This window comes from Podarcis bocagei (genome assembly GCF_964188305.1).
Source record: "Podarcis bocagei genome assembly, chromosome: 13".
Classification (NCBI taxonomy): domain Eukaryota; kingdom Metazoa; phylum Chordata; class Lepidosauria; order Squamata; family Lacertidae; genus Podarcis; species Podarcis bocagei.
In genome coordinates this window covers 3,293,217-3,317,249 of record NC_138138.1, presented here as the reverse complement: position 1 = coordinate 3,317,249, position 24,033 = coordinate 3,293,217, and the positions used below count along the sequence as shown (strand labels likewise).

General features: G+C 45.8%; 1 protein-coding gene across 6 annotated transcripts in view; it reads right to left on the bottom strand.

Moving 5' to 3' along the window:
* IKZF1 (IKAROS family zinc finger 1) overlaps positions 1 to 24,033 on the bottom strand; it is a 75,198-nt gene that overhangs the window by 32,007 nt on the left and 19,158 nt on the right. For all 6 annotated transcript variants that reach the window (XM_081168553.1, XM_081168554.1, XM_081168552.1 and 3 more), the window contains exon 3: positions 14,688 to 14,804. In XM_081168553.1, coding sequence (XP_081024679.1) covers positions 14,688 to 14,804 — 117 coding nt within the window. The remainder of the gene's footprint in view (positions 1 to 14,687; positions 14,805 to 24,033) is intronic.

Below are 24,033 nucleotides of genomic sequence, written 5' to 3'. Positions count from 1 at the left end.
TGTATTCCTTTGCTCCTGTTGGCTTAAATATTGTGCAGGGGACAATGAGTGAAGTGTAAGTGTTCAAGCTGAAAATATCTAAGCACATAACCCCAGCTGATGATTGGGAGAATCTATCTCATTTCTTGAGTCCTTTTCTTGGGTCTGGAAACACCAGGGAACTGGAAACTCCAGGTCCACACATCTGTATCTGCTGTGGATTCATTTCAATGTGATTTTTGTACTCTGTTTTCTTTGCACAAAATCCTCCTGCACAAAACTCTTCTGTGGGTTTGTTGCGCAAGAACACCAAATTCACTACTGTACTTGTGCAACCTAAATTTGTCAGTATATCCCACTCGCAAAATAGCAACAGTGTATAAGTAGTCTTAGGTTGCAACCCCACTTACCTGAGAGTAAGCCCCGCTGAATTCAACAGAACTTACTTCCAAGTAGGCATGGTTAGGATTGTGTTGTTAGTTTCTCAATTTGCTGCTCATAATGTAACTGGGTTTCCACATCCTCCTCACATTGTTGAAAAAGCTCTTGAAGAGGAAGAAGCTGCAAATAATGAAATATAGGAATGCAGGAAAAAGAGGAAGCAGAAGGCAACCAAGAGCCCAACTGAAATGTGAAGAGTTATGGAGAAGTGACAGAAAGGGAAGCCACGCCGGGAATGGCGCTTGGTGGCTCAGCCGAGAAGCAAAACAACAACCAAGTCAGGAGAAAACTGGCCTCCTTTGCACTGAAGCAGTTTTCCATGCTCTGCTTTAATGACTTACATGCTGTAAAACACCAGCTGGACAAGGGGAGAAACTCGAGTCCGTCCACATTTGAAGACGAACCTACCTAATTCACACTTTCCTGAACTGAAACATGGCCATCTGTCAAAATGGGGACTTCTCCAAAATTTTGCAGCACAGTTCTCCAGCCAAGCAATGTGTACAAAATGCATCTACTAGGGGAAAATGTGCACAGAAATGCATCTGGTATGAAAATAACATACAATATATATATTGTATTTATATATAAATAGGTACCGCTCTGGCGGGAAGGTAAACGGCATTTGTGTGCTGCTCTGGTTCGCCAGAAGCGGCTTAGTCATGCTGGCCACATGACCCAGAAAAACTGTCTGTGGGCAAACGTCAGCTCCCTCGGCCAGTAAAGCGAGATGAGCGCCGCAACCCCAGAGTCGTCTGTGACTGGACCTAATGGTCAGGGGTCCCTTTACCTTTACCTTACCCTAGAGGAAGCCCTGGTCATTGTTGAAGAAACTCCAGGGAAGATCCAAGGCACAGTTTAAAAACTGTTGACCAAATGAGGACTGGTTAACTTTTGTAATGAGCTGTTCTAAAAGACAGAGGGGGCTTCCAGGTCAACTGACCCAGATCATTATCTGAGGATAATAAGGTTCAATATCTGAGCTCCTTCTTCCCAGGGGTGCCAACTTGAATAAAATATGGTGGGGGCCCAGGTAAGCTCCACCCTGCACAATCGATCACATGACACAGTGCACACACACCATTGGAATGGGAATGCCCATCAACTCAAATATTTTAGGGGGGTATCCTAGGAATTGGCTCCTATGGTTCTTCATGTGCCTCCTTCTGCAAGGTCCAGAGGGTGGCCACATGAGAAGGGGCTTCTTCTGAGATGGCTCCCCACTTGCTGAATGCTCTCCCCTGGGAGGGTCACTTGGCACCTTCATTATATACCTTTAGGCACCAGGCAAAAAGGCTCCCCTTCAACTAGGCCTTTGGCTGATTAATGTCCTTTGAAACGTATCTGTGAGAAGCAGGTTGTGTTTTCATTTTGCAATTTTCTGCTGTGAACAGCCCTCTGATCTTTGGATGAAAGGCCACATACAAATTTAATAAATAATAATAATAAAGAATGTGCATTATCTCACAAATGGACCCATTCAGATCTATTTTTCTGTGTGCACAATTGGCAAACAAAGGTTCACACGCTCCTTCCCCCCCCCCCCCAGTCACCGCATTCATTGCTATTCATCCTCTTTCCCACCCCCAAAAGTGGGCCAAGCTTGATGGAAACCCCCCCCCCCAGTGTGCTTTTTGTCCCTCCCGACAAGCGCGTCTCCTCTGCCCTCCACAATCTTTTTCCATTCTGGGCAGGCCTTTCTGTGTCTGTGCATTGACACTTCATAAAAAAAAAGAAAGAGGGAAATTCACTGCAAGTGCACAAGAGCAAACATTGCAAGAGCTTAGTTATTACCACATGCTTTGCAAGAGGTGGGGGGCTTTTTATTTTTTCCCTTTTTCTGGGTGGGGGATATTTTTGCACTTGTGCACACCACACCTTTTCATTCCCCCTCCTCCCAGAAGTGTGCATGAGCAGCACATATCTAATTATAGCTGTCACTTCTGCTGAGGCGAGTTTTTGCTCTCCTGCAGGATCAAGCCCATTCCTCTCCCTGCTTTACAGCAAGGCGGGGATGGGGATGGAGTGGGCAGCCAAGCCTTTGAGTCCTGACCAGCAGCGCAAAAGGAGAAGGGGGAAATGGGGTGGAGTGTTCTGGCTTGCAAGGAGCTGCTGGGGCTGCAGCTGGCCGTTCCCTCCTTGCACGGATCAGCCTCCCTGACAAAGAAGCAAGTGGCTTCTTGGGAAGGGACTCTGGCAGTGTCAGGGTGCTGCCACTATGTGCACTTGTCAATTTCAGAGGCGCTCCCCCCCCAGACTGTCCATTTCTTCTCCACACTTCTCAATTTCACCCAAGCGGAAGCGGTGGCATTCCCCCTTATCCGATTCCAAAGCAGCCGATCCTCGAAGTGCCATAATTTTCCTTCTCCTTGTTTGCAGGAAGGGAAATGGAAGCTCTAGTCAGGGCAACACCTCAGAGTTTCCAGCACAAACCAGAAATGCCACACAATCTGCCGCTCACATGGCAGGACAACATGAAGAGGCAGCTGCAAGGGATGCAAGTGTCTCCTTCCTCAGGATCGATGGTTCCCCCTTCATGTGCCTCAAGCAAACCCAGGAATAAAAAAGGTGGGCAGAACACTTTCACACTGAAAAACCCCCACTTTCCCATGAGACCTCTATATCATTTTTTTAACTTCTCGACTGCTATCAACGGCCGCCCCCGCCGCCGCTCCCCTCTCCCAAAAAGAAGTGACTCAACAGCAAGAACTCTGAGAACCAGGTTGTTGAAATCCAGAGGTGGATATAGGCACACCTGCATAGTTTGGGCTGCCAGAGACAAAATGACTAGTTGTGTTCAGGTGAGGAGAAAATAGAACTAGGGGGTGCGGTGATAGAGGACACCCACCAAAACATCGCCACAAATATCGCCACAAATATTGCCACCAAATGCAAGAAGTTCCTGCCTGGAACACCCTTAAATACTGTATCGAATTGACAACAGCAGCTGAGGAACAAGAAAGAAGAGGAAAAGCAGGGGGTGGGATTCTGCTCTCTCCATGTCCACTCTAAACTGTCCATTCAGATAAGGCAATAGGATCCTTTCACCTGTTTCTGCTGCTACTGCCTGTTTCTCCCAAATTAACAGAAAGGCACCACAAAACTCATGTTTCTGGAAGGACACAGCTAATCAGCAAAGTTGTTCCTGCTGTTCTGACCAATCAAGCTGTGTCCCAGCCAAGTCATTTGCAAAATGTGGCCTGTGAGCAACCCCTCGACATGTTGCTGTGCTGGTTGCAAAACACACAGAGGAGGAGATGAAGTGGCCATCCCTGATGGGCCAGATAGCAGAGAAGGTCTTTCCAAAGAGATTGTGACATTCAGCATCCTGTTTGTTCAGGAAGAAACTTCCATGTGGCAAGACTAAGGGTTGTAGATTCTTGCTGAGCATTCTCTCAAAATCATGAAGTCAGCTCTGGATCAGGGCTGGGGGGAAAGACCTTGCAGAAGTGCTTCCTGCTCAGAGCAAGGAATACAAGGCTCGATGGAGCCATAGTTGATTTTATACCTTAATTTGGGGCAGGTCATTGTTTTTAATGCATTCCTTAGTGCTGGCTATGTAAAAAATGTTAAAAAGGGAACATCAGTCAGGCACTTCTGAAAGTCCCTCTGTAACAGATGTCTAAAGTACTGTCAAGTCACCCGGAGGAAGAAAGCATGGGTTATTTTGGAGGTTGCAGCTGGGAGTGGTGAGGAAGCTGCTGGCCAACTAAGGAAACCTGAATGGAGCCTCAGCCAGATGCTCCCTGCTTTTATAATATATGCAACCCAGGTGATCTGAACACAGGATCTGCCTCCTATCCAAGCCATTAGAGCAGGTGTCTCCTGACCCAGCTCAAAACCAACATGTGTTTGGGTCCCTTCGCACATCCCCTATCGCAATTACTCAGCATGGTGACCACTGAATGTGTGAACTGTCTCCATTAAAAAGTACATGAATGGTCAGTCTGAAATAATGAATCTGTGGTGGCAGAGTCACACATTCTGCTTTATGATGTGTAAAATGATGAGCATGCCTGTGTAAACTGGCCCCAAGGAGAGGTAAATGCTATTTGGCAACCAGGTTGGCGCCATTTCTGTACTTGCAGGGAGCAGGAGGAACATCACTGCACACAGATGTGCTCTTAACTGGGCAAGTACATAAACTGGTGCACAACAACACAAAGGATTCCCTGAGAGAAGGAAATCCGAAAACCACTGACCCAGTACGAGTCTCCATTTACCGGAATGTGATGCTCCAGAAAAATGAGGCAGTGCAAGAGGACACCTTTTTCTTGCGCTACGCATGCCATCAAGCACATATGCATAGGGACTCCCTGCATACCTGGTGCAGCAGCAGCAGCTGCATAAATGTGCTACTAGCGAGAGCTCTCCTCACCCCTATCTCGTAATCTCCCCCATCCAGTGCCTCAACATGAAAAACACAACCCAAGCAAAGCCACAACCCCAAATGTGTGGATCACTCTGTTCTCAGGAAATGCGCAAGTATCTGAGAATCTAAGCACTGTGACGGTAAAAAAGAGGAGGAAGAATGAATTTCACATAGGCAACACCAGTCAACACAGGAAGAGTTGGGTTTTTCTTAGGAGTTCAAGGCCTACATCATCTGAAGTTGTTTGTTCTGCAGGGACCTTTTGCTGGTGCACCTGCTCTCTGCTTTGGGGCACACGGTGGTCTTGACTGTGCTGGCTGGGGACAAGATGACCTGTGACCTTCTACAGAATCGAGAAAGTCACCTTAGTTAAAGAGCCACTTATGTTTAACACACACAATTATTTTTTGAAGCAGAAGATTATTCTGTTTATTTCTTTAAAAATTCACTTTGTTAAACAACAATTGCACTCAGCCAGCCAGTGAAACATCTTATACAACTTCATCCAGTTGATTAAGGGCCACCTATGAGCTTTTAGAGGCAAGCTGTATATGAAAGACACATAAAAAGCTATTCAATATGCTGAGCAGAAGGAGGGCATATATACTTTGGGAATTCCTGGCAGTACTGCTTGAAGCAGAGGGCAGGTTTTAACACCCTCCTACTATGTCCCTTTTCATAGACTCATAAAATCGTAGAGTTGGAAGGGACCCCGAGGGTCATGCAGCCCAACCCCCTGCAATCTCAGCTAAAGCTTCCAGGACAGATAGCCATCCAACCTCTGCTTAAAAACCTCCAAGGAAGGAGAGCCCACAACCTTGCACTGTCTCTTACTGTCGGAAAATTCTTCCTGACGTTTCATTGGAATCTCCTTTCTTGTAAACTTGAAGCCATTGGTTCAGGTCCATCCTCCATGTTGACAGCCCTTTAGATGTCTGAAGTTGGCTATCATATCTGTCTCCTTTCAGTCTCCTCTTTTTCAGGCTGAACATACCCAGCTCCCTCAACCTTTCCTCATCAGGCTTGATTTCCAGACCCTGGATCATCTTTGTCACCCTCCTCTGTACACCTTCCAGCTTGTCTGCTGTGTGGAACTCAGTGGAAACCACTGTAGCCCCATAATCTGCCTGCTTGCTGGCTTACATTTCCTGCCTCTGCTAAATTATAGATTTCAGGGATAGGCATATACACAGGATTCATTGTGAGTTTTCCACAGTTATGATTTTTAGAAATCTATTTTAGGAGGATGAGATACATTCCTAAGCAGTGCTGCTAATTGTTTTTTATTGCAGTGTGGTGTAGTGGTTGGAGTGATGGACTTGCTCCATAAAATCTGGGTCCAGATCCCAGCTCAGGCACAGTTTCCTGTCTCTCTCTCTCTCTCTCTCTGCCTAACCTACTTTACAGGGTTGTTGTGAGAACAAAAGATCATGGAGCTGCCTCGAGATCTTTGAGAGAAAGGTGGGATAAAATATAGTTAAAACAATTAAGGCCGCAGTTCTAAGCATTCTTACTGTGGAGTACCTTCAGTGGGACTTATATCTAGTTAAACATGCTTGGAATTGTTCTACTCAGCTCAGCAATTTGCTGTGACTTCGTTGGTCCTGGAGGCAGATAATCAGCCTGTTCTGCTGCCTATTCCCTCCCTTACCTCCATATTAATATTAATAATTTTTTATTTACCAAATGTGTATACTGCTTGAATGTAAAAAAAACAATATAAAATGTTAACTTTACCAACAGAAAACAGTAAAAAAGGCATTAAAACTATTTTAAAAGATTATTAAAATCAACATTAGCCAAAAAGAAATAAAATATGTAACTTCTATATGCCTGGATAGGTTTGCCCAAACATAAATGTTTTAAGCAGATGCCAAAAAGAATAAAGTGAAGACTAGGAAGAGAGCTCAAGCCTTGTAGGTGCTCAACTTCTATTATATACGAAGCGTATGGCATTATGATACAAAAAAGAACTCCATATTTGATATAAAAAGGACTACTGTATGGAGGTTTAAAGAGATCAGTGTGGAAAGTATTTATAAAGAACACGTCAGTAAAAACTGAACCAGTTTTGGGTAAAAAAGTGTTCCTCCGGAAGTTTGGCATTGGGGTGTGTGTGTGTGTTTCCGGACCCAGTTTTCCACATGGATAGCAGCGGCTGTAAGCTCAGAGGAGTTTTGCCCTCCATTGGGCCCTGAGGCTTGGCTGGCAAGGAAAAGGCCCTTCTCTTTGCCCACAACTACACATGGGGATCGGCCGGTCTCCTCTGAAATGGCGCTTTGCCACATAGGAGCCAACTCCTAGGGGCCGAGGTCTCTTTGCCCCTCCACCAGTAAAAGATTTGAGGGGCTGGACCCTCCCAAATTTGAAATATTGTGAGTGTTTTGTGATCAGCTATGCAACGCCACCCCCCCGAATATTTCATTCAGGTTGGCACCCCTCCATCGCCATAAGGGAGGCTTCTTCAAAACAGGTACTTTTTAAATTTGATGCCTTTGTTTTACTTGCTGCCTTGAGAATATGATTGCACTTTGTACTTAATTGTTGCTTGCTTGCTTGCTTGAGTGTAGCGTAACTGGAACTGAGGAAAAATATTTATTTGTTGTGAGTATTTCTCCAATAGAAACGCAGCCTACAAGCTGAATTAATTAATTAAACGGCTTTTACTATCAAGGTTAAAGCGGATATGAAAAACGCTTACAGCAGTGATCAATAAGTGTACGAAGACCCCCTGGGTTTAGTTATAAAGCGCAAACAACAAAACACTTTTTTATTTTCTTTTGCTCAAGCAATTTTGGTGGAAGTATATTTTAAAAAAATCCATTTAGCATTAATATAAAGCCCATGACAGGATACCAATTTCAACAGGATCTACCAGCAACATAGAGATAAAATTAAGAAAAGGTGTTGCAGATTCAGATAATACCTCATTAGCATTGTTATTCCATCCTTTCAAGGTATCACGGGCTCCAAGGCCAACAAAATCTCTGCTGCCCCCCCATGAATTAACATTTCTTAATTTAATTTCTGTTGTGGGGGCCAGTAGGTGAAAGAACCCCTGCGGTTTCCAGGAATCAGCCTGCCTGGCCACAACAAGAGTATTCATTATCCAGACTGAGATGATCAGGAGCTTTGGGTGGATGGTCACACTGGATGGAAATGAGGAAGGGGGGGGGCTGCAAATGCACCTGCTGCCCAGCCCCTCCCTCCCTTCACAGATGGCAAGCAAGGTTTCTGGAAGGAAGCACATGTCCAGCCCCATGCGCCCAGGCTGTAAAAAGCGGAGGGCTTGGAGGATGCACTTAGGGCCTACCCTGCGCAACTCAGTCAGCAGGTGGAGGTTAGGGACAGAAGCAGACAGTCTCTCAACCCCCCCCCCCCCAGAAATGAATACCAAGACTGCCCCCCCCCCGAATGGCTGGCTGCTCTGCTCTTGGGCCTTTGGGACCAACTGGACACAGGGCTCACCCACCTTTCCATTTGATCCATGACTTCTCAGCATGGGTCTGCGAGGTATTTCTTTTCTCCCGCCACTCCCCCCCCCCCCCCGCGCCCAGGAAAACCCCATTTATGGCTGAATCGGAGCAAATGTCCATGATGGTTCAAACAGAAGAAATCACGGGGAAAGGGGAAGAGTAGATGAGCCGACCATGTAATTAAGCAGTTGAAGCTTTTCTGATATGGGGCTAAGTGGTGGAGAAAGCACCCGCCTGTTAACTTTCTGCATGGCAGGCATGTGGGCAGAGAAGGAAGTCCACAGTTGGCAGCCCAAAGGTGCTGTGGCGCTAATAATGGCCAGCATCGCAGGGCTGCTCAAAGGCTTACTGATATATGCGAAGCACTTGAGAGGCACTATTTAAGAGCTTTGCTATTACGTACGTTTACACTCTCCCATTCCTTCTTCTGTATACACGAAGCTGCACTGAAAGCATGACTACTGAATATGCTCCATCATTGCCTCCCATTATGCAATAGATAAATGAATAAAATAGGGGAGTCAGGTTCCTCAAGCAGCCTCACTGGTCCTCCCATCGGTTCACAGTTGCTTTTTGCCAACAGAGAGCTGGGCAGAAAAAGGTGGTAACCAGAAATAAAGGCTGGGATAAATAAATGCCTCAGACCAGAGAGAAAAACTGATTGTAGAATGAGAAACTCACTCAAAGGCCAGAGACATGTGGGGGGGGGGGAGGGTAAACACAGGGAGCATTTATCACATCCTTTTGACTAAACTTCTCTTTTTTGCTCCTTTCACCTGCTTTGTCCCACTTCATCCTCAAATAGCCCTTGTGTGTTTTTGTTTACATAGACATCCCTCTCCTGATATTGCATGCTTGGGGAATTCTTTATTTTTTTTCTAAAAAGAAAAAAAAATCTGCTATTGTCCCTCTGCACCTCAGTTCAATGGTTTGTGGGGAAAGGGGCAGGAAACTGATGTTCCTCTTAAAGAACTCACTTTCTAGCTACCAAATTTAGAAATGGAGGACTAAACAGTGACCTGGAATTTGGTGTCAACGGCGCCAACTTTTCCTTGGGATGGGCCCTGAGGGAAAGTGCTTTGGTCGAGCTGGCATGTTGGGAGAGCTACAGCTTGGACTTGGGCTCCCCCAGCCCTCCTTCAGAGATGGGCTCATTCGCCTCTTGCTGCCCAAGTAGTCCAAGGCTTACTCTAAGGCTGGTCTTCCTTCCGCAGGATCCTGCCAGGCTCATCTCGCCCCCCCCCCTCAGTAACAGCCCCACTGCTGCTGCGGCTGGTGAGCCAGTGATCCCACTAGATAAATATAACTCCACAGCTGAAGCAGGACTTATCAGAATGGGAGAGATGCGCTTCTCAGATAAAAGCAACTTCCTCCCACTGCAGATAAGATCAGCAGGCTCACTATCCGGATTGAAAAAAGCCACACAATGAGGCACACACAGTATCTCCAGTTTAGCCAAAGAATCTTTCGATTCTTTTCATCCAGAAGCACGTTAGACTCACAGTAAGTTTCTCTCTTTCCTCTAGGTTAGTGAAAACGATCACAACACCTGCAGCATTACTCTGATGTAAAGGATGGTACCAGAAAGTGGGAGAGTGGAGGGCAGAGATAAATTTTGCTGTTGAAAAATACACCTGTTTTGCAGCGTAATGAAGGCCGCAACCCTGTATGCTCCACTGAACTGGATGGGACCTACTTCTGAATAGACATGTATACTCTGTAAAATGGAAGTGTGAAACAGCGGCTTACTCTATATCTACCCAGAAGCACTTTAGAGCCTCGTCTCAAAATGTTTTCTGTGAAGGGCTAGCTTAACTCCGCAGTCTTCACCCGGCAAATGCACCAAGGGCTGAGTACATGTCAGCGGCATTTGAACCTGTCCATCCTTTGTTCCTTTGCTTCTCTTATCCCTCCCCTCCCTTTGCTGCCCCCCCCCCCCCGCATCACAATCCTGAGATTTAGGTAGTGAAGTCATCTGTTGCTTTGCATCTGCTGTAACGTGTGTGTAAGGACACAGGATCACTGGGTAATTCTGTTATTCAGAAACAGAGTGGAGCACGTGACCCACACAGTCCTTGGTGGGAAGAACTGCAATTCAGCTCACCTTTAAAGGCAAATTGACCTAATCTGCACTTTGCAAAGCAATTTTGGCCCTGCAGTTGTGGCTGAGCTGAGGCTCCCACCAGTGCTACTAGCCTGGCCAATGTGTTTGTGTTTGTTTGGAAGCACACTGGCTAGTTGTAAGAAAGCAGCTCCACAGCCACTCTAGCTACCGTATTTTTCGCTCTATAACACACACCCGACCATAACACGCACGTAGTTTTTAGAGGAGGAAAATCCGTAGGCATGCCACCCGTAGGCATTCCCTCCATAACACGCACAGACATTTCCCCTTACTTTTTAGGAGGGAAAAAGTGAGTGTTATGGTGCAAAAAATACAGTACTAAAGAGCACTAGATATTTATTACCTTTGTCAAAACAGCCGCTAGAACACCACCACTGAGTGGATTGTGTTTCTCAATCTGGGGTGGAGCACTTCCCCTTCAGCTGCCCTGCTTTTGGGCTTCCTTTTCTACCAAGCCACCTTCCTATACTCTTGCCTACATTTGCAAGCTGGCCTCTGCATTTAAGGATTTCTCTAATCTGAAAGGTTTGGAACCATATTCCAGAACACCAGTAGGAGCCTAATGGAAACAAGAATGTGAACACTGCCTTGCTGTTTAGCTATGTGGAAATCCTACGGCACTTCCACATGGTAGATTCCCACATTCCTAGATGGGGGTGTAATCAAACATTAGGAGCACAGAAATTGTTCCTAGAAAAGACAGGAGCTCCTCAGCAGACACCCCCATTATCCTGGCTGGCTCCAGGATGGAGAAGGGCTGGGCAAGAGATTTGTTTTTAAGAAATCCGGGCACAATCCAGCAAAACTCCAGCCTTCTTCTAAATCCCATTTATTTCAATGGAAGAAGTATGGAAGCACTTGACTCTTGGTTACTGTAAAATCGGCTGATCTTGGCCAGATTTCCTTCCTTTTTAATTGGGTTTTTCCCCAAGCAACTACCGTACTATAAATCACAATTCCCAAGCTGCCCATAGCGGAGTGAGCGCACAGACACCAGCAAGCAGGACCAGCCCACTGCATTTTGTTACCTGAGGCGAACCACAAAGCAGTGCCCCCCACCCCTGCCAATGAAGGAGGAGGAGGGAGTGAAGATCAGGAACAAGGGGGGCGGATTGAAGACCAACATTGTGGACAAGGGTGGGAGGAGACAAGCAGCGCCTCCGATGGGCCAAGAGGCCACTGTGGAGGGAACACTGAAGGGGGGGGGAGAGATCCAGCCTCCCAAGAGCAAATGGGTTGGCAGCGACAGCAGGCGATGTGTTCTTTGGAGGCGGGATCTTCTGCCCTGTGGATCCTGCTGCCTGAAGCGTTCGCCTCACCTGCCCTCATGGGTGGCCTGGCCCTGTCAGCAGGACTATTCTCAAGGATGGCATTCCAGGGTTGTGATAGTATTCTGGTTCCAAGAATGTTGTGGCAATCAAAGGATTTTCTGTGTAATCCCCACCCCCCGCTTCAGTTTTTTGCTTCAGTTGAACAGGCCTCAGGGAGAAATTTAGCATGGCCTTCATTTATGCATGTTAGCATCCTACTTATTTAATAGACTTTCAGTCCATTTTTAAGGCAAAGGTGCAACCACATACAATGCCTTACACAACAGTATTATATAAAATCCACAGTTTTCCACACAGGCCAACCAAATGCCTCCAGAAAGCCCCAAAGCAGGTCATAAAGGTGACATCCCTCTCCACAGTTGCTTCCCAGCAGATGGTTTTCAGTGGCAAACCCCTCCAAGGCTGGAAGTTGAGTATTGCCATAGTCTCTTGTAGTCTCATGGCTCATATTTTACTTTTGTAAGAAAATATGCATGAAACCATGCGTGTATTTAATAAACATTGCTATCATGTTTTTATTTCATACACATGCTGCAAAAGTAAAAAACTAAGGCCCACATGCCTCTTTCTGCCCTCAGCTGCCCCCCCCCATCAACGCCCAGAGTTGGCCCAGCACGTTTCAACACCCAAAGCAGAAAATCCAAATTACCCCCTCCATTTATGGTGGTTAAATGTATAATAATACAGTAATAAACAAAATGGGCAACTGCTGGCTACCCATGAATGATACCCTCCAAACTCGCCTCATTCAGCCAGAGCTGCATGGTCAGACTGGCCCAGGACCTCACATCACCGGAGGGTGTGGAGTCACAATCTTTACAGTTTGTGAAGCCAATTTTATGTGTAAAACCTGAGAGTACAAGACTGTTCCAGTGGAAGCTGGCGGCAGAGGGCAAGTGGGGCTGCGGTGCTCTCCTGCTTCTCAACATCAGGACTCACTGATCTTACCAGGAAGGGCAAGGAAGTGGGGAGCTCAGCGAAGTGTGCGACAGGTGACAGGAGCTCCAGCTCTGCTGCCGGATGGGCACCTCAAGAGCATCCCCCTGCCTTGCTCCCCTGCTCCCCACCGTGACGCATAGCTGGGGAAACAGTACGGCCCCACCTGCTACAGCCCCACTGATCAGAGTGTTAGCTCTGAATTACATTTTCGTTTCTTTTTTTCCCTTCCCTCTAATCACTCAGCTAGCTCTGCCAGCTTCTCTGATAATAAAGAGGGAAAGGAAGAAGCTATAGATCTTTGATAAAAGAAAAAGTGGTGCTTCATCCATCTGCCATGTAAGAATGTTTCCTCATGCTGTGCTGCAGCTGCCACGATAAGAAGAGCTTGCCTAATCTGTGTTGCAGCTTATCACTGAATCGAGAGAAGCGCAGAATGGGAAGGGACCACTTCTTCCCCTGCAGCCCTTATCACTGAATCGAGACAAGCGCAGAATGGGAAGGGATCACTTCTTCCCCTGCAGCCCTGATGCCATACTAAGGAAGCAAGTGTGTGACCACATATTACAGGCCTTGCCTCAGAGAACATTTCTGGATCCCAAGAGATCAGATTCCATGGCTGGGCTGATTCACACATGCATGCATGTTCGTGACTTCATAACTGCGGTGCTGAACAGCAACTTGCATGTGCGACCAAGCTAACACGGACCCCAGGCAGCGCTTTCATAGCACTGCAAACGCAACCTGCTTTTCAATGGAGTTTGTTTGCAAATCCAGCAGTGAGTCATCAAATGTTGGGCAATCAGTGGATGAGGAACCAGCCCAGGGATCAAGAATGAAAGAGGACAAATTATTTAAACCTGCTATTCTTCCTGGGGGAGGAGCATTTTCTAAATACAACAACTAGGATGAGTTGCAGCCTCTGACAAATTTACTCTGTCATTCTGCCTTACTGGAGGAGACACTCATCAACTAAGTCCAGCAAAGGAAAGTGGCAGTCAAGCATGGATCCAGTGGATACATAGGGAATAGACAACTTTTTTCAGCTGCCACATATAGAGTTTAATTACTTTTATTGGATCCTTAACCCTTTCCTATGAAACCCAGTGGGGTCTACATGGCTTTGGATCTACTTTACCTGGATCACATCCTGTATTTGTTTATTTTTAAATCCAAACAACCGGAGAAACCTCACAAATCACTTGGTAATCAAACATTTGGTTATACAGAAGTTCTCTTTGATCAGGATAATATTTTTGTACATTACATTGCACCAGAAAGCAAGCTAAAGTGTGGGTTTTAGATGAGTGGTCTTCAACCTTTTCAGAGCCAGGACCCACCTTTAAGACCAATCTCTAACAGATGGGTCACACTTTTAATTTTTCACCATCTTTTTTCCTCCCCATATTTACGTTCCCCCATATCCCTTCTCTCTGCTTTTCTCCCCATTTCTCTCTTGCTTCCCCAGTCTTTTAAAATGTAAACAGCAGACAAGAAACTTGGGGCAGTCCCACTGCTGCAATCCACTTCAGGTCAGGGTGTGACCAAGTGTGAGTTGCAAGCCTTCATTCAGCTGAAAACCAATGATTTTGATTACTGGAAATTATTTACAGACAAGTGAGACTGGGATAATGGTATTGCAGTTATTCCAGATGCTTGCTATCTATTTCAAATCAAGAGCTATTAAATTTACAAAGCATAACCCAAGTTAACATTGGAAATCTAATAGAGAGGCAGGAAAGTTTTCTGCGTGTTCTTCTACCCCCTTCCCCCACAGCCCCATGCTTCATGCTTTTACTTTTCTGTCATAAAACCATTTCTGTGCAGAACGAGCATGGGAACAGTCTTTGATGGACCAAGTATTGTAAAGCTAGATTATTGGCTATAACCTTTTAGGTTAAAAGGGGCCTGTTACCTTCGAGACAGAAAAACACCTGCCTCAGAAGTAAGGCATTCTCAGTCTCCCAAGTGAACCGAGAAGCACCTCGTGCATGGAAGCAGCAAGCCACGCATAGCAATGCTCTTACCCAAAACTCTCTCGCTGCGAGAATTCTGCTGTCCTGTGCTGGTGGAAAGATCTTCTGGCACAGGCATGGGCTCATCAGAATCATCCAGGACATCGCTTACCGGAGGACTTTCTTTTCCTGGTGATAAAGGGAAGAGTCCCAGTAAGTTGAGAAAGATCCATGTTCAGTTCAGGCCCCCATTTGATACAGCATATGAATAACCTCAAGGTTCCAGAACCTTCGAAATATAATGTGCCCTCATGTTAGCCTCCAGGCTGGCAATCACAGCAGCCGAGTTCGGAAGACTAAGGGGACGGGTCAAGGGCGCTGCTTGTGCTTTTCATGACTTAGACTGGACTCAGCCTATGTCAGTTGCACTTTGGGGCCCCTGACACCCAACAAGCGTTGTGTCTTGAGCAATGCACAAAGAGATTCATATCACGGGTAATTTGGAATACTGCCACAAGTAGGAAGATACTTTACCTACATCCCCACCCCACCCCCATAACAGTAGAGAATCAGTTCTCTCCAGGACAGTATCTGCCTGTACACCTGCCCGTACAGGCCAGTCTTGCCAGACTCTAGGGTTGTGCGCTCATCTCACTCTATACGCCGGGAGCCAGCGCTGTTCGCAGACACTTCAGGGTCACGTGGCCAGCGTGACAAGCTGCATCTGGCGAGCCAGCGCAGCACATGGAAACGCTGTTTACCTTCCCGCTAGTAAGCGGTCCCTATTTATCTACTTGCACCCGGAGGTGCTTTTGAACTGCTAGGTTGGCAGGCGCTGGGACCGAGCAACGGGAGCGCACCCCGCCGAATGGAGGATTTCTGTAGTGCCCCTTCCCTTGATGCCCTCGACACGGGCTTATTTTGCTTCATGGTTCATCCTGCTTGGCTGGCAGTCCACCAGCCTCTTTGGACAAGGATTCCCCCGTCTCCTGACTTGAGCCTCCTATTTAAATCACTGTAACTGCTGTTTCAACTTGCAATTGTCCTGCTGTTTTGATAGGCTTGTTTATTCTATGCTTTAATTGTTGGTGTTTATTTTAATGTTTTGATAAAATTGTTTCACTGTGTGTTTTAATTATGTGTGGCTATATTCTTTGTAATCGGTTCTATACCTGCAAACCACGTAAAAGCCATTTTGACAGATAAGTGGTATGTAAGTGCAATGTGTATTATTAATAATAGTATTGCATATCTAGTCTCCTTCCATAGCTCAAATAAGAAACTATTTTTTGTGAGATGAGAAAGCAGCAAGGTTTTTTGTTTTAAAATACCATGGGTGGGAAGGGGAAGTCCACCACCTGTTGAACCCTGGTCCACCTGATTCATTCTAGGAAAGTTCAAGAAGCAGCTCGTGAAATGTCCACTTGCAAGACTTGTGAAGGCGAAACAACTATTGCAGTGTTGGCGTCTCTGAACTCTGCTTGAGCTGCTCTTGTCGCATAACGGGGTTTTGTTCTCCCCCCAGTATGTCTCCCAGCAAAGCCTTTCTTTTCTAAAAGTAAAGCTCATTCGAAGTAATCCATGTGGGCACCTCTTCTCTTGGATGCCAGAGCATGAGATTTCATATTTCATGCCTTAACTTCATCTGTGTTGTTATACCCTGATAAGTTCACTCCTGCATGGCAATTTTATAGATATGTAATCATACTAACATTTTGTAGCAAATGACTTTTAAAGTGGAAAGATGGGGAGAAATAGCCATTCTCCATTTAATTTCTAAGAGGCATGCACAGAATATTAACTGGGGCTAGGTATGCAATTGCAAAACAAGAAGCAAATATTGGGTTGAAGTATTAAAACGCCATCAAAAAGTCTGAGGCCCAAATACATTCTTTTGCTGCTCAATAAAGACTTAACACAAAATAGGTGCTACAATTCACCTCTGTGCATTTAGTTTGTAATGTTTCTTTTAAGCACAAAACTCGGAGGCAGGATTTCTGGGAGATCCTTTGCCTGGTATTGCCAGAGACACTGAATAACTTATTCCTGTCTTTGCAATTTTCCCTTCAACCTGTGACGAGTCCACAGTCATAACAGAGGAGACTGTTAGCATAACCAAAGTTGAAAGTTGGTTCCATAATGCAAGCCTATTGATCACACACTACAGGAGGCCTCAATCTAAGCTCAAGTTAGTCATGACTACCAGTTCCATCATATTCAGAAATAAGTTTCCTTACTCCCTGGTTGTAGTTAATTTGCTCCATTGATTTCAATTACTGAGATGGAAACTTTTTTTTTTTTTTTTGAGAACTTTCAGCATGCAATAGGATGGGGGTTTCCTTACAAACTCTCCCCATTTCACCTTTTTACATACTTTAAGTTTCACAGCAGATACCAGTCACCCAGAGGAGCCCTTCTGCTCCTATTTTTGTACACTTAACACTTTCATGGAGCTTTTGAAGTACTCAAACCACAGCACATATATTATCTTGGTAAGCCTTACAAGAAGTCTGTAAAATAAATCAGCATTGCCACCTCTAGATTTAACAAGAGAGAACACTGAATGATTGCGTTTGATGTTTAAATTAATGCTTTAAAATTTGAACTATAGAATGTTTGGATACTGTAAAATGTTTGAACTGCTAAGAGAACTTTGGATAGCCAACAAATGTCCTAAATAAATATATATTTGAGATTCTTTTAATTATTTTTAGCTGATATTTTTAATGTGCTGGTTCTGTTGGGTTCTTTTACAAAAAATATTAAAAATTGTATTGAACCGAATCCTATTGTTCTTACTGACTATTGTGAGTCGCCTTGTGGGTGCTAATACTGAAAAGCAAGGTATAAATCTTAAATATAAGTTAATCTTGCAGGTAGAGGCTGGAAGCTGAGAGAGCAGCCGCTTGCCCTGGGTCTCCTGGGGAGCTCATGGTGGAGGTGACACAGAAGGGAACCCACAGAGACTAGAGGCTCAAATCCTACAGGAAGTAAGTCCTGTTGAACTTAGTGGGACTATATTCACTTCCCAGTAGACACATTGAATATCAGACTGTAGGAGAAGAAAATGGGTTGGGAACTTGACCTCTAACTGATTTCAAGATAAGTGAGCCACAGATATGAGCTTGGGTGAAGGACCAGCTGGTTGTTTGGATGTGAGTGGAGAATGGATGTGGTCAGGTTTAGAGAAGCAGCAGCAACAGAAATGAGGACCATCAACAGTCTGCTCAGGAGGCAATACAGTGATGGAATTTCCCAAGGGACTGGCTTGTGAGGTGAAGATAAAGCAGCACTGACAGGCTATGCGGATGTTGGAAGCATAGGCGACTTTCTACATGGAGCAAATCAGCCACCCTGGATCTGCCCCAAGGGTGAGAATGCCCAGGCCAGGGGCCAGATGCAGCCCACCAAGGCTCGCTATCTCCCCAAACTGTACCCCATCCCCAGCCACAAACACTCTCCTCGGGCCGCACCCCTAAACATCAGGCTCCATATCATTCTTGTGGTTTTGCCTTGCTGGAATAGGGCCTTGCCTCTTGGTCCTTAGATGGAGGAATGTATGTAGAAACTAGCCTACTGTAAAAACATAATTTTTGCATTTGCTGCTCCTCCCACTTTTGTCTCTGGCCACCCCTCCAACAGCATGGGATGCCCAGAAGGTTGTCCAGAAAGGATGAAACCCTTGGGCTGGAAAGGGTTCTTCCTCACCCAGAGGCGCCATCTTCTGAAGCACACGGAGGGGGCTGGTGTGATATTCTGACATCCCCCGCACAACGTTGCACCGTGTCCTGACATCACTCTGGACCTGCCTCCAACAATGGGCCCCCTGGAACCAGTGCCTATGTCCTTGCCCCATTTCTAAACTATCCCAAAAGAAACTAAACAGAATAAGAGAGAGAGAGAGAGAGAGAGAGATTTCCATGGTGATACAGCAGGGCTAGTATTTCTTCTTCACTGGTTAATGCCAATCATTAATAATAACAAAACACATGGAGAAATCAAAGATAAACCATTTACTGAATAAGTCAGAAAATCGCATCTCTGTTCTCTGTGCCTCCTTCGTTGGTGCCATATGCAGTTCTGCTAAATACATGTCAGCACTGCTGTGTCTCCAGCAATGGCTGCCTCATAAAATATTGCTTTCAGGAGGGGGATATAAGTGTGAACTCTGAGCTTATCATGCAGGCTGGAGAGTTCCGTTAGGAGCCAGCGATGGCCATATTCCAAGAACTGGGAACAGATGTGCCATCCTTGTCTCATTTACAGTTGCTGGCTTGCTTATCTGCTGCCTTGAGCAAGACTGGATCCAAATCTGCCTAAAGCCAGAGAACAATTCTGTTCTCATAAGAAGAACTAAGTTTATGCTCTGCTTGCTTGCATTCCACACTATCTAAATGACTGGAGTCACTTCTCTGTTGTGTCTTGCAGGCCCATGTAATTGGGAAGCGTGTGTGTGTGTGTGTGTGTGTGTGTGTGTGTGTGTCTACATAAAATCTCATATATCAATACTATGTAGGTAGAGACCCCTTGTGTGGATCTTCCCCACCCATGTATCCTCACTGGTTCAGGCTCCACCCACCCTGCTACCCTTCCACCCACCTGCCATCTCCTCAGTTCCCACCAATGCCCAGTGTGCATTTAGGATCAAACAACTTTAAGAGCTCTTAAAATCCACATTTATCTGCAGGGCTTAAAAAATCTATTTCTGTGTGCAAATGATCTTCCTTTAAGTCTTGGTAAGGGACCGGAATGGTAAAGGACCTGCCAACCTAGCAGTTCGAAAGCACAAAGTGCAAGTAGATAAATAGGTACCGCTCTGGCGGGATGGTAAACGGCGTTTCCATGTGCTGCTCTGGTTCACCAGAAGCGGCTTAGTCATGCTGGCCACATGACCCCGAAGCTGTACGCCGGCTCCCTTGGCCAACAAAGCGAGATGAGCACCACAACCCCAGAGTCGTCTGCAACTGGACCAAATGGTCAGGGATCCCTTTAAAGGTAAAGGTAAAGGTACCCCTGCCCGTACGGGCCAGTCGTGTCCGACTCTAGGGTTGTGCGCTCATCTCACTTAAGAGGCCGGGGGCCAGCACTGTCTGCAGACACTTCCGGGTCCCGTGGCCAGCGTGACGAAGCTGCTCTGGCGAGCCAGCACCAGCGCAGCACATGGAAACACCGTTTACCTTCCCGCTATAAAGCGGTACCTATTTATCTACTTGCACTTAGGGGTGCTTTCAAACTGCTAGGTGGGCAGGAGCTGGGACCGAGCGACCGGAGCTCACCCCGCTGCTGGGATTTGAACCGCCGACCATACGATCGGCAAGTCCTAGGCACTGAGGTTTTACCCACAGCGCCACCCGCGTCCCCGCCACCTTTACCTTTACCTTTAAGGGACCAAAATAGTGGATGAATTCCAGATCCCTCCTAGTCATATGGTTCTGAGTAAGTTGCAGTAAATTAATACCATTCCTAGGTAACAAAATTATGGGTAATATCAATTTGTCTATTCATCTCCCCACACCATTGAAATAAAATCAGGATTGATTCATTTCCCCCATCCACACTGAAATATTTTCATTTTGTTAAAGATCATTATCACAAGTAATTTGTCCAGCACTCTCCCCTTTCTCCAAAACCCACTGCACTCTTTAGGGGTGTGGTCAATTACCCCTCTGTTCCCTGAGTTTTAAACCACATAGGGTTGTTCCTCGTGAGCACCTATATTTCTGTCTGCTGGCTGTATATATTGTTATTATCAATTAATTGGGCATTGGTATTAGTCATGCATGGTCAAATCTCTTTGCTAAAGAAAAGAAAAGAAAGAAAAGAAAAGAAAAGAAAAGAAAAGAAAAGAAAAGAAAAGAAAAGAAAAGAAAAGAAAAGAAAAGAAGGGATAACAGGGTGACTTTGTTCATAGCATTGCTATACAGTGGTACCTCTGATTAATAACTTAATTCGTTCTGGAGGTCCGTTCTTAATCTGAAACCGTTCTTAACCTGAGGTACCACTTTAGCTAAGGGGGCCTCCCACTGCCACCGTGCTGCTGGCGTGTGATTTCTGTTCTCATCCTGAAGCAAAGTTCTTAACCCAAAGTGTTTGTAACCTGAGGTACCACTGTAGTTATAGCGAAGTATAACTAAACAACAACGGCAAATGCTCTTAAAATGCACTGAAGCTCCCCCACTTTAACTTGTTTTGCAATTTAATATTGAATGTATCAAAGAGCACATGTTGTCCTGATTTCCTGAAAACACCCCATCACCCCTGCCTGCCCCCCCCCCCGCACTCCATCCATTTAAACATGCGGATGAGTCACGTTTGCCTCATCACGAGCTCCGGAAAGGCACCGTCTCCCGTCTCTTCTGAAAGTCCTCCTTAAGGGCTTCCCGTGTCCTTCCCTTTCATCCACTGTGGGAACACAGGGCTGCCGAGAGGGGCAGATCTTATTCAGTTCTTACCACTGTCCCTAAAGCAGACTTGAATGGAAACTGTACGGGTCTTGTACATTTAAAGCATACTCCCCCCCCCTCTCCCAAATACTGGGAACTGTAGTTTACCACTCACAGAGCTACAACTCCCAGCACCCTTAAACTACAGTCCCTGGGTACTTGGAGGGAGGGAGTGTGCTTCAAATGTTTGACGTGTGAGTAGCCCAGAAATGTCAGGTTACGTTTTCCCTGAGGCCTCTGTGCTGCTGAAGATAAACCAAAGACACCACCAACAAAGTTCCCATGTGAGGAGAGATTCCTTTCAAGCTGTAGCTGCAGGGACTGAGAAACTATGGCCATGGGATGGGGAACTGCAAGTGGAGAACTACATGTGGGGCGGCGAAATTAACTGGGGGACCCATCCTCAAATTAAGGAAGAGGCATTTCCCTCTTCCCTGACCCATTTCCCCTTGGGGTTCCATCCACCTGGAAGGGGTCTCATTTTCTCTTGGCTGGGGATGCATTCAGTGTAAGTTTTAGTAGCCCTGGTGTTACTTTTCTATAGGTTTGTGAAATCAGTATTTATCTTAGCAAACATTTTTCTACAGAGATAATGGGAAAGGAGGATCTGTAGGCAAGCAGGAGGCATGTTTAACCCCCTTCCCCCTTCAAGCACCCCACCCCCACATCCCAATCCTGCGTTTCCTTCATAATGCCCAGTTGCTCCCAGGCAAAGCACAGCAACCAAGTGTTTTAGGTCTTGCGTAAAAATGGCACGCACCTGCTGTGAGCTACTTGAAAAGAGGACATGGGTAGCACAAACTCAACTGAAAGGTTAACTGATCCTCCCCACCCACAATTACCCTCCCATTTGGTAACCAGGAATTTTTTCTCACATCTCCTCTAGCTGGATCGAGCCTTTGACAAGCCTGGCTATTTCCTTCAGCTCTAGTTTATACAAGAGTCTCCACTGCCAGAAAAGTGTGCTTATCCAACCCGATTCACAAGTGTTAAAATTCACCAGAGTCGTAGGGCAGCAGAACATAATTTTGCAGCAAAGCATCTTGCTTTCTATTTCTTCTGTTGAAAATAAAACCAGCTTGTCAAAAATGCTGGTGGTAATGTCACAAATAGTGTCAGGGCCTTGTTTGCTTGTTTTTTAAAAAAGAGAGCTCCCTGCATTCCCTGCAAAAAACTCAGTTGACATAACCAATCCATTCAACTCCTCCTTTCAAGGACAAGGCAGGCCATGAAGACGACGAAGCAACCACAAGTTTGCCTTGGAACTGAGAGCACAACGTAGAGACCACTAGACGGAACAGCCTGTTGAGATCAGACCAATCGTCCCTTAGCTTTTCCACCAGCAGACAAGTAGCTCCCTCTGGGCAGCCCATAAGCAGAGGCCATTTCGGCTGTGAGTCCAAGAAGACCTCCTCCCTGCTCGACAGGCCTTTTCCCACTTGCTTGGGAAGATGGAGCCCAGACTGACTCCAGCTGCAAAAGGTGAGACCGTTTTTGTTCAGAGGGTTTTGCTGGTGTTTTCCTTGCTGTTATTGATATATTTTTTGGTATCTTTCATTTTTTTTATCTTACCATGATTTATGTGGCAACTGTGCAATTTGCCCATGTAGTTTTAAAGTGTTTTATTGTTTGTGACTACTTTGGTTATGTTTTAATTATGTATATCTTTCCATGTTGCCAGCTGCCTGGAGCATGGTGTGAACTATGGAAAGGCAGCATACAAACATGTTTTGGTCTCCCCTGCCCCAGCATAGGATATCCAGAGGAATATGGCCTATGCATGTAGAGATTTCATTTCATGATACTGGCTATCAGATCTGCCCTTCTGGAAAAGTGCACAACCTGAATGTGCTGCTGTTGCTATCATAGTTTTGTCTTTATGGAGATACGAGCTACACAGAGGCTCACTGTTAAGGAGTGAAGACAGTTCTGGAGGAATAACTTCTTGATTTTACACTCAGTCCTGCAGTGGATGCCTGCTGAGATGAGAAAACCTTCCTTCCTCAATATCCAGCTGCTGAAGCCTTGCACAGTCTAACTCACCTGCCACCCCAATCCTCACCCCCAGCCTCTCACGCAGGTGTCTCCACAGGAAACCACAGACAAGAGGAAATGCTCCAAAAATGGTACCTCATCACTTCTTCAGGCTGGTTTTAAGAGGATTCGCCCAGACATATCTCTTCAAGCTATCAAAAAGGTCACTTTAAACCCCCTCCCATCCATATGAAACTTTGCGTTGTGATAGTGCTGCACTGTGTGACACAAAGCAAACACAACTCACAATCTATGCATTGTGAGGCTCGCCTGGTGCTTCACAACCCCCAGTTTTAGCAGCCCTTGGAAGTGGGGGGAAACAAGAGGTTGGTCAGTGGTGCCCCCCCCAATATATTGATAAGCTGCATTTGGTATGGTGGTAACAAATGCTGTAGACCCCAAGGAGAAATGCCACCCAGGGGGTAGAACTGGGTCTTGAGGGCAGAAAGTTAACAATGACAGTGTAGATATATGCCGGTGTGTGTGCACATCTATATTCAGAGGGAGGAAAATACTGGGTTATTTTATATGCCTATCTCCTAACCAGTGCTTTTTTCTGGGGGGACGCAGACCCCTAAACTTTTTGTGAATCTTTGTACTTTTGTCCATTTACTGTATTTATTTTCCCCAATTTGAACTATAAAATGGTGATTTTCTTGAGTCAAAATGAAAGTACCCCTAAACATTTTTTATATGACTCCCCCACTTCTTTCACAAAGCTGCCATAATTATAAATGTTTCTATGTGCCCCAAAGAGTGTCACACAGGGATATCCTCTGGGAAACCCCTTAGATTTGCTGACATTTCCAAGATATGATTGCTGAACCTTGCATTGAGTTCTTACAAGGCCTTGACCCTGGCAACTGAACTTGGAGAAGAGGCATCTCCTAAAATGGTCTGCTTCCTCCTGTAGCCCCAATTGCAATCTCTCCAAATCTTTT